This window comes from Suillus clintonianus (genome assembly GCF_016758775.1).
Source record: "Suillus clintonianus strain FC179 chromosome Unknown DEU56scaffold_32, whole genome shotgun sequence".
Lineage (NCBI taxonomy): Eukaryota > Fungi > Basidiomycota > Agaricomycetes > Boletales > Suillaceae > Suillus > Suillus clintonianus.
Window position 1 is genome coordinate 76,749 of NW_024539256.1, and position 14,536 is coordinate 91,284.

The window sequence follows — 14,536 nt, forward strand, 5'->3', positions numbered from 1 at the left end:
GTGACTGCTTCAGACCACTGGAATAATCAGGGGTCGAAACAGAATGAGCCTTCCTTGTACAGCCATACCACACTCGAGGTAGACAGATCAACAGTTCCAGATATACCTTCGGGCAATCATTCGGCACCGACCTCCATCATGTGCGTGATAGATGAGCGCTGAGCTCCGGCCGCCCTGTATAGAAGACTCTAGAGCATAATTCCCAACACACTCCAAGCTAAGCCATAAATGTGGCATCCGAGGGCAGATCATCCACCGGACATCGAACTACGTGGCCGAGATCCCAACCTCGTTTTTCATGAGCAAATGATTCATCGCCTGCTCTGACAGGAAACCAGGTAGCAGAAAAGTCTACGAGTATTGCATCTTTGATGTAGCAGATACAACCACCCGAGCGCCAGCGGGCACCACAAAGTTGGTACCCGAATCCGTATCATGCGCACACGATGATTTCTACGAAAGAAACTAGATTAGTGCTGTCGACCTAGCGTACAAGCTCAGGTATTCCCTTCAAAGTTATTTATTCCCTCCGCCGACCTGCAATTCAACTGATGACACAGTTATCTGGCATATTGGGCATACCATCAGCGCCCATGCTCAATCCGGGGGGCAATGGGCCCATGATTTCCTCGGGAGGAGACCCGTGTGTTTGAAGCTGTGATTATACCGTAGATATCAACGCCACGCCGAGTTTAGTAGACTTCCGGCTCACGCACCTCGCCCATGAGGTCGACGATTGTGGTTCTCGTCTTGTCATCGTCGTCAGTGTAACCTTCCGATTCAAAAATTTCAAGGAGTTGCTTCATGCAGATAATCTGCGCATCGTAGCGTTTCTTATCGTCGGACGATAACGTAGTTGCATGGGTCTTGAGGTAGTCCGGGAACTTAAGATATGACAATAAAAATTCAGAGGCTTCGCGATGTCAAAAAATGTGTCTACCTTGTCCGAGAGTTCTTTCAACGGCTCATAGAGGACATCCTTTCCCATGAGCTGGCCCATCATAGCTTCCAGAACACCCTGCATCTCATCCTCATCCTCGCCTCCGAATTGAGATAAAAGCGCCTCGAGTGGGTCAGTACTAGTAGCAGAACTGCTCGCATCTGACGACTTCAAACCTGACTCGCTCTCCTTTAGTTTGTTCATAGTGTTCCGAATGCGTGATTGGAAATCGTCCTTTTCTGCAGTTTTTGGGGTAATAGGTGCTCCCTGTGTGAGGGATGGGTCGATCGAGCCATCCATCCCTTCTATCAACATGGCTTCCCAAGCCGCTGCGAGGGCACGCTCCCTCTCTTCTTGTTGTTCTGAAGTTTCGTCTTCGTTGTTTACTCCTTCATTCGCCCCCTGCTGTGCAATGCCGCGCCAAAGTGACTCCATTTCCTCAGCAAGTTCTTTTGCAAAATCAGCTCCAAGTTCAGCATCTGACGAAGGCGGTTTTTGTTTCGATGCCCGAGACGATGACGGTCCATTCACAGCAGGCGATGGTTGGGTCAAACTAGACGTGGGGGCCTTGGTGGGAGTAAATTGATCCAGGACATCTGCTAGCTTTTATAAGCGCATCTAGATAACGAAAACATGGTCGGTTTCTGACCGTCGAGATCATCGACGTCGTCCTCGTCGTCAACACGTGGTTTGGTGCTGTTGGACATGACTGTGTTGCGCTCGATTCAAGTCTTAGTACAATTACGTTACAGTGACCGAAGTTTCTCACGGTCGGCCGACCTTTGTTTCGAAAATTTCAAAGTCCAAACTTGAAGCTGATGCAATATTCTCTATCTTCACGTCTTGATATCATGACAAAGGAACGACTGTCTTCCTTCTATCAAGACCTGATTGTGCGAGATTAATCTTAATGGGGACTTGAAGCAGATTGTTATATGCCATCAGTGTGTGTTGGAACCTCTGGCGCTGATTGAGTCAAAACTCTTTCAAAATCGGACACACTGGCACTTGGCACTTGCACAGCAGTAAGATTTATGAAATCTGCGTCGGGCCGGGGTGAATAGGTGAGATTGGCAGATCTGGCTAGATCTCCAACGTACTGATGTTTGGCATTCTACTGGCAGCCAATCCAAACCTCCGGTTTAGAGTATGAGGCAACAGTCACTCAGAATATCTTTTCGATGTTCTAAGTGACATTTCTGGATATCCATGTTGTTCGTTTCACGGGCTGAATATAATTGTAGAGAGTGCAACCCTTCAAGTACAACTCCTCTGGCTCTCTTTCAACCATGGATGCAAATATGGGCATTTCAATGCTTCCGTCTGCACAGGGTCCCACCGACAAGTCTCTGCGAGTCACAAGAACCAAGTTATACCCGATGCATGCATGGTATTGTATCGGTCTTTTCATTTTTACTATCGCCGTCTTTCAGTGGTTTTCCTTCTTTCACTCCAAGTTCGCCAGGAGCCGTCCAACGTCCAATAAATCCGATCCAGAACAGGCTGTTGTACACTATCGTGGCATTTTTTCGTGGCGTCGCATCCCTTTGGGACTTGTCAATGCATACCGAGTTATCGCTTTCCGCTGGACACTTGAATTTGGAAAGCGGTACACCCTCAACATGGCTGAGGTTTCTGTGACCATGGCATACCTTTCTTTTCTTTTTATATGGGCATTCATCAACAGTAAGTCGTCACTTGCCGATGCTACTGTCGGGCACTGAGAATGCTTTCTAGCAACTAACCTCGAGGGCCACGCTTTGGACATTACATACTGGTGCAACCGCTCGGGCACACTAGCTGCGAGCCAGTTCCCACTAATCACTGCACTTGGAACTAAGAACAATATTGTGTCATGTACGGCTCGTGTACTGACATTCTCAAGTACCAGTTGCTGAAGATATTGCCTACAGTAATCACCGGTATCAGCTACGACAAGGCAAGTCTGTTCACGATATTTGCTGTTGCTTTATCATAACATGGTTGTTGATTTTTTCTCAAGCTTAACTATGTCCACCGTATGATGTCCAGAGTCGTTTTCATCTTACTCTGTGTTCATGCAGGCAGCGAGATCGTCGAAAACGCACCGTATGTGTACATGCAGAAAGAATTCAATGCACTAACACAACACAGATTCCAGCCATTTCTTAAGGAGCCATGGCTACGATGCGGCATCACTGCCATTGTTGCCTTGACCATTTTATGCGTCGTTTCCCTGCGCCCCATCCGAGCACAAGCCTATGAACTGTTTTTCTACGTTCATCTCGCTATGGTTATGTAAGCCCATTCTACTATTTTTTGTGCCACTCACACAGAAATCGATTTCAGGACTTTCCTCGTCTGTGCTTACTTCCACACACAATATGATGGGTGAGTTCTGTCAAACGCACAACTCGAATAACCTCAAATCATGATCGCCAGGCTCACCTACTGGATCTATCCCTGTTTCGTAATCTGGGGGTTAGACCGCCTTATCCGCATCGTTGGTCTTGTGGTGTTTAACTCCTCGTACTTCGGCTTCAGATCAGGGTCTGCAATGGATGCGACCGCTGAACTCATATCAGATGATTTTGTTCGATTACGTTTCCACCGCCCACCTCATTTCCGTTGGGCGCCTGGACAAACCGCCTATCTTATCATGCCATCCGTCTCACGCTTGCCATTCGAAGCCCACCCTTTTACCATTGCGAGCTTTAATTCGAACATTTTTGATGTTGCTGCGGAACAGAAGCCAGAAGGTGAAAAGTATACTCAAATCACAGACCGTGCTCTCGGTTCTAGTGCTCCATTCTGGAAAGAGCTCGTGTTTTTCATTAACGTAAGGCAGGGGTTCACTGCCCGCTTGAAAGAAGCTGCTTCGAGGGGTGATAAACTCAAAGTCTTTATCGATGGGCCATATGGCCCTGCTCCTAACCTGGGTTCATACGACACATCCGTGCTTATTGCTGGTTAGTCACTTAATTTGTTGCAAACATCGCTCATGCAGGTCCCACTTTCAGGTGGATCCGGAGTCTCGTACACGCTACCGATCTTGTTGGGTATCATAGAGTATGTCAGCTGGCTTTCTGTTTATGTATTTTTAACGATTGTATTCCAGAGGTGTTCGCAACGGTAAAAGCAGTTGTGGCCGTGTGGTTTTCATCTGGTCAATCCGGAATGCTGGTGCATATTATTCATCCACTATCGGCTTCAATGAAGCATTGTACAGGCCAACTCATTTATTTCTAGCAGACCAAATTCATTGGATCGACGAGACTCTCATCCGAGCACTTCAACTTGCCCCTCCTTCTTTATCCATTTCGATCCGCATACACGTTACCGGCACACCGGCAACTGACGAGGCCTTGCCACACTCATATAGTCCAAGTGATGACGCCAGACCGGTGTGCAATCCTTCACCCCCCGAGACGGTGGTGTTGCAAGATGGCAGAAGCAAGCACTCCCTTTTCACCGTAGAGTCGGCCAAGCTTCAAAGTGGAAGGCCCAACCTGCCAGCTATTCTCAGAGATGAGGTAGAAATGGCGACAGGCAGGATGTCTGTTAGTGGTCAGTCATCGTCTCCACATGCCACAAATGCAGTGACGCTTACTCCATCTGTAGTGTGTGGCTCACAAGAGATAGCTCGATCTGTTCGCCGTGCCCTTCAATTTCCAGTGTCGAGCCCTCTCAGTGTAGCCAATGGTGGTCCGAGCGTTACTCTACACATTGAGTCCTTTGGTTACGCTTAGCCGATAGACAATAATATTGAAGCGCCCCTATCTTGAAAAGCCCTGAACGATTGATATCCTCGTGTCCACTTCAAGCACTACTAGATCTGCATAGCACTCGATTTTTGGTCTGCCAGTTGTTGGAAATTCTCTGAGCCACTCCTTGAAATATGATCATGCTATTCGTATCTTTCCAAAGCATTGACTGAAGCTCAAAACCATATCTTATGCTCAGCCTTACCGTGATTTCACAAAAAGAAGCCCTATCGCCTAGTCTACGCCGTAAGGCCACGCATGAACGATGCCAAGCATCGACAAGTGGAAATTGGATTCAGGGACCCGGTCGCAGATCTCAATATAATCACTGCTTTACAGACCATCCACTGTAAGTATGCAATGTTTCCTTGCCAGTTTACCAAGGTTTCGATGGATGGATGGTACGCGACTATGGTTATGCATGGCGACTGCGTGCCAATCAGCTGACGTTTGATTAATTTGATTCGTCAGATTAACAGTACATACTTCAATTTACAGTGGGGTGTTCGATGCATACAAACTAGAATATAATTCAAGGAGCGCTCGTACATGGTTTTCCTGGGAGACTGATGATTATGTACGACTGTTCAGTGGGTGGGACGTCGAGTCCAACCTAGATACCCAGATCGGCTTTCGAAATGAAATGGGAACCACCAGCGCACCGATAACCTTGCGACTGCTTGATCCAGCGAAACCCTGCAGTACACACACCCACTTGTCGCAACTTTTGCTGTACTTGAGCTTCTTCGCGCCTCTTCCTCGCTTGCTCTTGATGCTTCTCCCTCTGCGCACCTAAGGCTTTCTCTCGAGCGGCTTTAGCCTCTAGTACTCGGATGCGAGCAGCCTCTCGCTGGCGCATGAGCTCCTCATTGGCAGTACCATTCTGCAAGTTCGCTACTTCTTCCACGAGTTGTTGTGCAGTAGCTTCCGCAGCTTGCAGTTCGTTCATGGTATTCTGATGCGCAATCTGACGCTTTCGCAACTCTTCAGCAACATCCTTTTCAGCTGCTTCCGCTGCTGCTTTATCTGCCTGCAGCCGTGTCCAAGTGGCATCGTCTACACCGGGATCCCGTTGCACCTGGTCATTTGCCTGGGCAAGTTATGAACGCTATTGCTATCTTATGTAAAGTATGGCACTAACCTGAGATGAAGCCGTAGTGTCTGGCGGGGATCCCCCGCCAGTGGATGGAGGTTGGGTTTGTTCCTGTCCTCGTTTACGTTTACAAGATGATTTAGAAGGTTTTTCCTGTCCGCGTTTACGTTTACGAGATGATTTGGAAGAAGGGGGATTCGGAGGAGCTGTAGTGGACACGCTCTGAGAGGTTGAAGGAGGAGGAGGAGCGATATTTCTTGACGTAGCCATCTGTGGGACACCGGGGGCTGATGACACCGTTTTGTTCGGCAAGTTGAGACGTTCTCGCTGCTCAGAGAGTTGAGCTCTCATAATACTCAATACATCCTCTGCTGTAACGACCAGTGAACTCCCTGGAGTTTTCCCAGCCGAGATGAACGCAGGGCGAGCCACCTTTTTCGCAATAGATTTTACGTCGCGTGCATTACCCCAGTTTTCGAGGCTCGCCATATCAGCGATGATGCTTAGCATCTCTTCGTACAGTGATGACGATGGATCAGAGAGCCCTTGGACGACAACCTTTGACCCGCGCAGTTCCTTGTCAAGCAGCTCGATGCATCGGAGTGACGACATATTGGGTAGAATGAAATCCTCGGAAAACCGACTGGAAAGCCCGGGGTTCGCGCCCAAAAGCTGATTCATCTCCTTCTCATATCCTGCAAGGATGATGACCATCTTACCCATGAACTTCTCGTTGGTCATCAGCCCGACGACTTCGTCAATGGCTTCCTGCGCAAAAAGACCTTGGCTAAGTCGATAGGCTTCATCCACAAAAAGGACTTTGCCGATGGCCTTCTCAAAAAGTTTCTTCGTCTTGGGACCTGTTTGGCCAACGTACTCCCCAACGAGATCCGACGCCGAACATTCTACCAGTTCAGTCGATGCGAGGAAGCCCATATCATAATAAACTTGACCAAATTTCCTTGCGATGGTCGTCTTTCCGGTTCCTGAAGAGAAGGCATCAGCACATGAACAGTCTCGATCATGACTTTATTACCAGATGGTCCCTTGAAGATGAAGCTGGTGGGTATTTGCTTGCGCATGTCCAGTCCCGATGCCTTCATCCCTTGCGCCATGTTTTGGTAATCTCCCAGCTTCTGTATAACAGCTTCGCACCCAACCATATCTTCGAACAACTGAGTCAAGTTCGCTGCAGCACGCTGATCACGGTCCCAATCAGGGTCGAAGTCTTCTGGTTCGAAGACGATGTCCAGAGACATAGACATATCGGAAGATTGCGATGCCTGCCGCTTTAAATATCGATCTTTTGCAAAAGTCAGCATGTTTTCCACTTCTCCTCCATTCCCGAAGTTCGGACGGTTCTTTCTTCGGCTCAAAAGACCAAGCGCTACTTGCTCAGCTTTCGCCGTTGCACTGAGGTCTTGATCCTTTAGCTTGCGTTCAAATATTTCCTGTAGCTGAGGCTCAGTGAAGTCTTCAAACATGAATGCATCCTCAATCGCAAAACGCCGAGCAAAGCCAGGATTGACATCCTGATCCAAGTGTCAGAGCCACCTCTTGATTATGAAGTCGTGCACCTGCCTTGAACATGTCTTCCATCTGCTCCTTGTATCCTAATAACAAGACACAACGATCATCCCCTGGTACGTTCTGTATCTCCGCAACCATGGTGTCAATGACGCCGGCCTTATAGGGGTCCTGGGAACCACCATTTTTACTGTGCAGCATGTATGCCTAGCAAGACGGTGAGCACCACGGGGTAGAGGCGATATTATATACCTACCTCGTCGATGACTAGAACCTTTCCGACAGTACTCTCTAAGATGGCCTTCGTGTTCTGTTCAGAGTGCCCGAGATGTTGCCCTATGAAATCTGAAGGATTTTTCACCACAACTTAAGGCGGCAATCAGGTAATGATCCTCAAACATTCTTCAGCAGAACGCCGAACCTTCACCGTTACTGAGAAACCCTAGGTCCGCCAGTGCTTGACCATAAAGTTTGGCGACAGTGGTCTTGCCAGTGCCCGGAGAGCCCAGGAAGACCCGGTTAAGGCCCATATCGAGAGGCTGCTTTTCTGCCAATTCGCGATGATAGTTCGCCCGAATAAGGTTGAAGAGGTTGCTGACAGATTTCTTCACGGATTCAAGACCAGTGAGGTTCTGCAACTTTATCCATGAAGGGCAGTTCGGAAGAACGGAGTCTGGATTGGGACCAATAAGATCTTCCTTCACGAGCAGGAAATCGTCTGGTAATGACCCGCTCTTGCGCTCTTTTCCTACTCTCGCAGCCTGTCGCTGACGTATCTGCGCAAACAAATTTTGCAGTGCACGGGCGTTTCCAAACCCTTCGCGGCCGCGGCCACGGCCTAGGCGTCGGACTGCGATTCGACCATAAAGACCACGGATGCCCTCTTCGACCTTCATCTGGCCTCCAAACTGTTTCTCCACCAGATCAGCGAGCATATCAAGAAGTTCTTCGTCAGTGTAGTCCTCGAAGGTGAATCTATGCGGGACACGACTCGGAAGACCTTGATTATGATTGAAGAATTTCTCCATCTGACGGCTGTACCCGGCAAGGATGAAAACCAGGCTTCCAATGCGGTTCTCCATCTCCGCTAGCAAGAAGTCGAGGACATCGGTACCGGACCCACCCTGTGCGCTAACTAGCTGATAGGCCTCGTCGATGAATATGGCACCACCGCCGACTTTCATAACGTCTTCGATGAGCTTCTTTGCACCTCCTACGCCATCATGTGCCAGACTTGCTCCTGTGGTTTCCTTGAATGCATTTCCTGGAAGTACATGTATCGATTCGAGAAACTGGGCATATAGCCTTGCGACCGTCGTCTTCCCTGTGGAAAATTTAAAATTAGCGCACAGATTACCCAAAAAAGATCTCCTACCTGTCCCTGGATTTCCCAAGAGCGCAAGATTCAGACGCTCCTTGTTCGCAGGAACTCCCTGGCGTTTCATCAAGTCTAACTTCTCCTTGGTTTGTAGAACTTGCGACTTCACTCCTTCCAATCCAGTCATCGCCATAATGCTATCAATCGCATCGTTCTGCTCGCCCAAGAGCCTCTTCTGCGACTCCCAATCATTGCGAGCGGCAGAGCTTGATTGGCCACCGGGAGGTTGCGATGGAGCAGACGAATGTTGGGAGGATTGTTGGGAGGGAGAGGATGTTGGCTTGGATGCATTTGAACTACCGTCTTTTGAAGAACCTGTGGTCTTCTGCGCGCGAACTTTTGCTTCTTCGATCTCTCGCTCCTTCTGTTTAAGCATAGCCTCTCTGTGCTTCGCAATATTAGCATCTACAATAGCTTCGACCTCGGCTTTAAGTCTTGCATCCTTTTCAGCCATTCGCGTATCATGAGCAGCTTGCTCGGCATCACGTTTCTGCTGGAGTTCTGCATCGCGCAGTAACTGCTTTTCAGCGCGCTCTGTATTAATCTCGCATGCAATGCATTTTGTGTGCGGCCCTCGATGACATTCCCATGCAACTTTGTGGACGCCCGCCGCACAATTTCCAAATAGCCATTGTTGACAAAGTACTTTGGAGTGATCGAAAAGCTGATGGCACTTTGAAGGACAAGGGTGCACGTTGCAACTAAGCATGGTACCACTGAAAGAAGCAAGGTCAGCGAGGTGCGTCGAATATTGCTGAAAAGACACTCACCAAGGCTCCGTGCAACCTCCATCTGGACATCGCTCATCGAAATCTTTGGCATCTCGCAGAATGGCTTTGCACGCAGGATGACGCTCGCATTTAACGGGAAACCCTTCATAGATGTGTGACGCCTGCCTAAGAATATCAAATAGACGACGCCAAAGGGGGGACTTGTTCTCGAACGTGACCATATTGCCGATAAGAATTAAACCATCACGGGCCCGAGACAGGAGAACGTTCAAACGTTCAGGGGACTTCATGAAGCCGATAACGCCATCAGAATTCGATCGTGTCAAGCTAGCGACCACGATATCACTTTCCTCTCCCTGATAATTGTCTGCTCCAGTCAGTCAACCATCAGGCATTCATGTTGGTGGACTTCGTACCTATAGTAGCCAGTCTTATCTTCCTTTTGGATGCCTTTGCAGCGTCGGGAGAGAGCAGCCCCGCACGAATCAAGTCAAAAGAGTCGAGGTCGTTCAACACCGGGTCATTGTCTGTCTTGAGAGCTTCCCGAAGTTTGGATAGCTGCCCAAGGTAAGGCGTTAGGACAACGATGTTATCTGTCCCATAACCTTGTTGAGCGAGGTACCGGACAATCTTCAAAACCATGCCGGCTTCGTAAGAGTTCTGTTTTGAAGTCGCAGAACCAAGATCGCTGCGATCGCTGACTCTGCCCTCATGGTCCTCAGGGTGAGCATGGTTGACGAAGACAATATTATCTTGGATTCCACGAATATCACCTCTGCCTCGAGTGCTGGCGGCGTCGGTCAGTTCCGGGTATGTGAGCTCGCGAATAAGTGCGGAGATTTCAGGCCGCATACGATGTTGCTCGGTGAGAGTAGTGTGAGGGAATCCTTTCAGAACAAGGCGCTCGAAGAGTGACATATTCAAGTCGTATCCTTGGCCGCTCTCGACCTGGAGGGCATAACTGTTGACTTTGGGTCTCAACTGCCTAAATGAATAACTCAGAATAAGGCACTGGGGGCAGTGATCGAAAACATACTTGTGGTCTCCAACGAGGATCAGTTGATTTGTGTTTTTGCCAAGAGCGGTCAGAATATGGCTCTCTAAAATCTCTCCAGCCTCCTCCACAAGAACAACGCCGGGAGCGGCAGCTCGAAGGTCTTCGGCAAATTTCGCGGCTCCTGTTGTTGTACACGCAATGATCCGTTTTGCCTTGAGCGTTGCGACCAATGACTCGTTCCACTTTCGGGTCAGATCTATTTGACAATTGTTGTAGTCTTCGCCAACATCGTCAATGTCATCTACCATCTGCTTCTGAATGTCGCGCGTCCATTTCGCCAACAAGTTCTGACGGACGGGTGAGGAAGTAGCCCAAATGCGAGCCGATTCTCCTGTTTGCAGGTGAGCTGCGTTTTTGAAGATACCTGCATCGCGGCCTCTGTCCCATAGCTCAATGAGATATGTGGAATCAATCTCCCGACGTCTCCAGCCTACAACAACCATGCCGTCATCTGACTTGGGGACGCGAAAAGCTTCAAAATAAGCTTCATCCTCGAACTCGATATGCGTTAAGATATCCTCATGACAAATCCTATTTGTCAGGAACTTCGCAACAGAGTTGTCAAGGCGGCGGCTGAGATCATCAGATCTGGTCCTGAATTCGTCGATCATGGTCCAATCCGCCTTAGTCCGCCGGGGCTGGGCCGTTCTCTGGTTAGGACTGACGAGGTTGAGATGCGCCAGCTGCGGTTTGGCTCTTCCTCCGAGTCGAACCATGTGGTCGTCAGGAATACCGATTTTGAGAAGATCGTCTAGAAACTGGTCTAGAGCATGGTTGGTATAACAGACAACAAGAATCGTCTGATCAGTGAAGTCGTGTAAAGCTTTGGCTAAGAGGGCGCCCACAAACGACTTTCCGGTCCCTGACCCGTCAAATAAGCATTTACTTGGCGTCCACAACGCAAAAGAACATACCTGGAGGACCCTGTATCAAAGACACCCTCTGTGTCAGGCCAGAAAGAATCGACAAAGCTTGTGAGCGATCCAAATGTATGGGGTCGGGAGTCTCAAGTAAGGATTGCAAGTTTTCAGAATGGTTGGCTTCGATGGCCGTGATAATGGTATCAGCCATCTGCGGGGGACTCTGCAGAGTAACACCACTCTTCCAGAACAACAACTCATCGGATACTGGGATATGTTGCATCTTCTGCAATGCCTTGAGCACCGGCTCGAAAGCAAAGAGAGCGGTGTTAATCTGTAGGAGCTTCGCGTTTTTGGCAGTGCGGAGCCGGAGGATGGTTCTGCTTGTACTCGCCCGCCCGTCTAGTTGAATAACGACAATAGGGGGGTTGCGGGCCAAGAGATCTTCCACTCGGTTCACAGTGCCAAAGCCGACCACTTCCTTATCAACCACCAAGCAAACGAGTGATTGATGACGAAGGATCTTGGAGCCAGTATAATCATCTGTGAGATACTTTCTCCTGTCCTTCGGGGGAATACGCCTCAGAGATGGCAGGTCATGGACGCACTCCAATGTTATTCCCCACAACATCTTGCGATCATCAGTACCATGGTAAACGCCTTTGAGTGTAACACCGTCTATCCAACTGGCGCGGTGGCGCTCGACATTCTTTCCATCCAGCGCCTGAAGCTTTTCCCTCAACTCCGCTATCATATCTTCACGAAGAAGGCGAAATGTATTGTCGAGGTAATCCGCGATGCGAGTGCTTTCTCCGGATTCATCCTCCAACTCTGAGCTACGGCGCAAGAATGGTAGTTGTTTAGATCCAATTTCGTCGGCTGTGGGAAGGATAGCGATGTCGCGAAAATTGACAAAGTCGTTGTCATGTCGTCCGCCTGGGCCATTGGCATCCGAGGGAGGGGTTGATGAGCCATATGTCGAAAGAATATGCTTAATCTTCTCTCCAATAAGCCGGACTTCCAAGTTGGCAGAGCCGGTGAGTTCGGGGAGGACATTTGGCCTGCCAGCTAGTTCACGATAGGGCGCTGTGTCGTGGTTCGAGAGGTTCAACAGCCGGAGGAGGAGGCCAGCGAAGGCAAGTTGAGCTTTTTCGAGTAACTCTCCACGAGCGAAAGCGTGACTAAACGCCGACCAGAAAAAATCTGGTTCGACGATTTGGACGAACAGGTGATCCAGCACGTTGCTGCTGATGCTTGTGGCCTGAAGAAGATATACAAGAACGTCAGCACCAATACCATTCATAAACTCCGGCGACAAGTGCAGTCGCATTGCCTCCTGCACAATAGAGGGGCCTTTTGGTTCTCCTACTATCTTATTAACGCATACTGCGATATCCGGCTGGGAACATATGGAATCAAGAAACAAATGACAGTTTCGTGGCTCAATAAGGACTTTGCCCTTGAGAACATCATGAAACCGCTTGTTGAGCAAGGTTGCGCGTCGGTCAGACATTTAAGAGCATTCCCCGGTGGTGGTGGTGATGGTGGTGGTGGGAAGAAAAATGCACGCTGAGTCGAGATTGGATGATAACAGAAGCCAACAATTTGAACTTTGATTAGAGGGGCACGTGTGATCGAAGAACAGCAAGGTTTCGCATCAGGAAATCAGCCTTCCCGAAAGGAAAAAGGCGCGTGCTGTGCTGGCGGGCGGGAGGACGACTGTCAGCGCTACAGCGCGTTCGAGGACGAACGAACGGTTCGACACGTTCGAGTTCGAACCCGGCGGCGACGGGCGCGTGTAGGCGCGGTTTGCTGGATCTGGGAGGGCTGGGAGGCTGGAGGCAGAGGAGGAGGACGAGCGCGGACATTGATTCAAGTTGGGTGGTCAACAATGTGAGAGCCGAAGTTCCTGCAGTGCCTGGCATTTCAACGGTAGTGGATGTGGTTGCACAATGCAATGTGCATGTTTCGAAACATGAGATCACGTGACTTGTCCACTGGCAAGACTTGTCCCGATTTATTCCTAAATTTTCCGATAGTACAAGTTCTTAGTTTACCACTATCAGATGTTCCGCCCTCGTCGAAGTCTGGCGTGCTAGCAGAGATCGCTTTGGAACACACGAGGACAGACTGTGCAGGAATTCTTGGCTCCTAGAGTCGTTCTCTTCTACCAAGCAGATTGGACCCCTCATCTCAATGACTGTTCTCCCAACCACACAGAGTCTGTCGCTATCATGCAGGAGTTGCAGGATTCCACAGATATGGATGCACGGTCCCTGGTCACATTCAGTTCGGGTATGAGAGGTGCGCTAGAGACACTCCATTGAGCGTCGACGCGTGACACGACATTGCAGGAAGACATTGCATACTCATTATTTGGCATTTTGGGCGTCCACCTACCCGTCATATATGGAGAGACGAGACAAAATGCACTCGGTTGGCTCTTGCAGGAGATCGTCGCTCGGACGGACGACATTACTGGTTCGGAAAGTCCTCACCTCCTACAAGCATCCGCCATGCACACTACTATCTCTATCCCAAGACGAAATGCAGGCATTCATCTCCACGCTGCAAAATACTATGAATGTAGAGTTGGCTTCAAAGCTTTACACCCTTCTTGACAACTTCAGTGCTCCTCGTTTCGCGAACTCCAGACTGCATTTGCTTTGCATCATATTTCCTGTTACAGAGATCAGACGGAGGCGTAGTTATGACCCATCGGAGATACATTCACATATGAAGTCAAGCTTGCAGACGGGCTTCAAAACGTGTTAATCACAACAAGCTGGCTCATTTCTCGCGGGCAAGGTCTACTCGGCAGTTATTCTCCATCATCCGTCTGTGGGGTCGTCATGGCCTCGAGTCGCTTAACCTTGCAGATGAGATACAGAGCCTGGAAGATTGGTCAGAGACCCAGTTTCCTTCAGACGAATCACGCAGCGAGTTTTCTGGAGAAAATGAGCCGATCGATCCGGAGTGTCACTCACGAGTTTTGAGGTTGATTGTTTGCCTCGGACAGCCTTTTGGAGCATTGTTGCTGAAGCAGTAGGGCGGTGGGGAATACAAGAGAATCACGTCGGATCACAATATCGTCGCAAAGTCAAGGATGTGACTTCTGTTCATGATATGACGGACGTCAGGACGCTGGAGATATTGTAGTTTCCAAGAACGGAGATCTCTCGTGCCTTAACAACACCTGCGTGGAAC

The 14,536-nt window shown here is 49.3% G+C and overlaps 3 protein-coding genes across 3 annotated transcripts; 1 reads left to right on the forward strand and 2 right to left on the reverse strand.

The window, feature by feature from the left end:
* Nucleotides 1–544: 544 nt before the first annotated feature.
* Nucleotides 545–1,647, reverse strand: DEU56DRAFT_736205 (Pex19 protein family-domain-containing protein; the record flags this gene model as incomplete). The annotated part of the gene is made up of 4 exons (XM_041348492.1): nucleotides 545–655; nucleotides 717–884; nucleotides 941–1,539; nucleotides 1,590–1,647. 4 exons carry the CDS (start codon nucleotides 1,645–1,647, stop codon nucleotides 545–547), a joined length of 936 nt encoding a protein of 311 aa, XP_041208791.1.
* Nucleotides 1,648–1,760: 113 nt separating this feature from the next.
* On the forward strand, nucleotides 1,761–4,800 carry DEU56DRAFT_901226 (ferric reductase like transmembrane component-domain-containing protein). The gene is made up of 11 exons (XM_041356538.1): nucleotides 1,761–2,004; nucleotides 2,065–2,626; nucleotides 2,678–2,797; nucleotides 2,854–2,879; nucleotides 2,943–3,028; nucleotides 3,074–3,217; nucleotides 3,269–3,310; nucleotides 3,362–3,888; nucleotides 3,940–3,988; nucleotides 4,038–4,486; nucleotides 4,541–4,800. Exons 2-11 carry the CDS (start codon nucleotides 2,230–2,232, stop codon nucleotides 4,666–4,668), a joined length of 1,968 nt encoding a protein of 655 aa, XP_041208792.1. The 5' UTR covers nucleotides 1,761–2,004; nucleotides 2,065–2,229; the 3' UTR covers nucleotides 4,669–4,800.
* A 349-nt stretch (nucleotides 4,801–5,149) lies between these two features.
* DEU56DRAFT_972531 (P-loop containing nucleoside triphosphate hydrolase protein) lies at nucleotides 5,150–14,361 on the reverse strand (the record flags this gene model as incomplete). The annotated part of the gene is made up of 14 exons (XM_041359492.1): nucleotides 5,150–5,773; nucleotides 5,825–5,982; nucleotides 6,039–6,063; nucleotides 6,209–6,762; nucleotides 6,813–7,308; nucleotides 7,331–7,510; nucleotides 7,560–7,669; nucleotides 7,725–8,627; nucleotides 8,679–9,397; nucleotides 9,452–9,779; nucleotides 9,829–10,397; nucleotides 10,449–11,331; nucleotides 11,384–12,728; nucleotides 14,317–14,361. 14 exons carry the CDS (start codon nucleotides 14,359–14,361, stop codon nucleotides 5,297–5,299), a joined length of 6,792 nt encoding a protein of 2,263 aa, XP_041208793.1. The 3' UTR covers nucleotides 5,150–5,296.
* Between the last annotated feature and the right edge of the window lie 175 nt (nucleotides 14,362–14,536).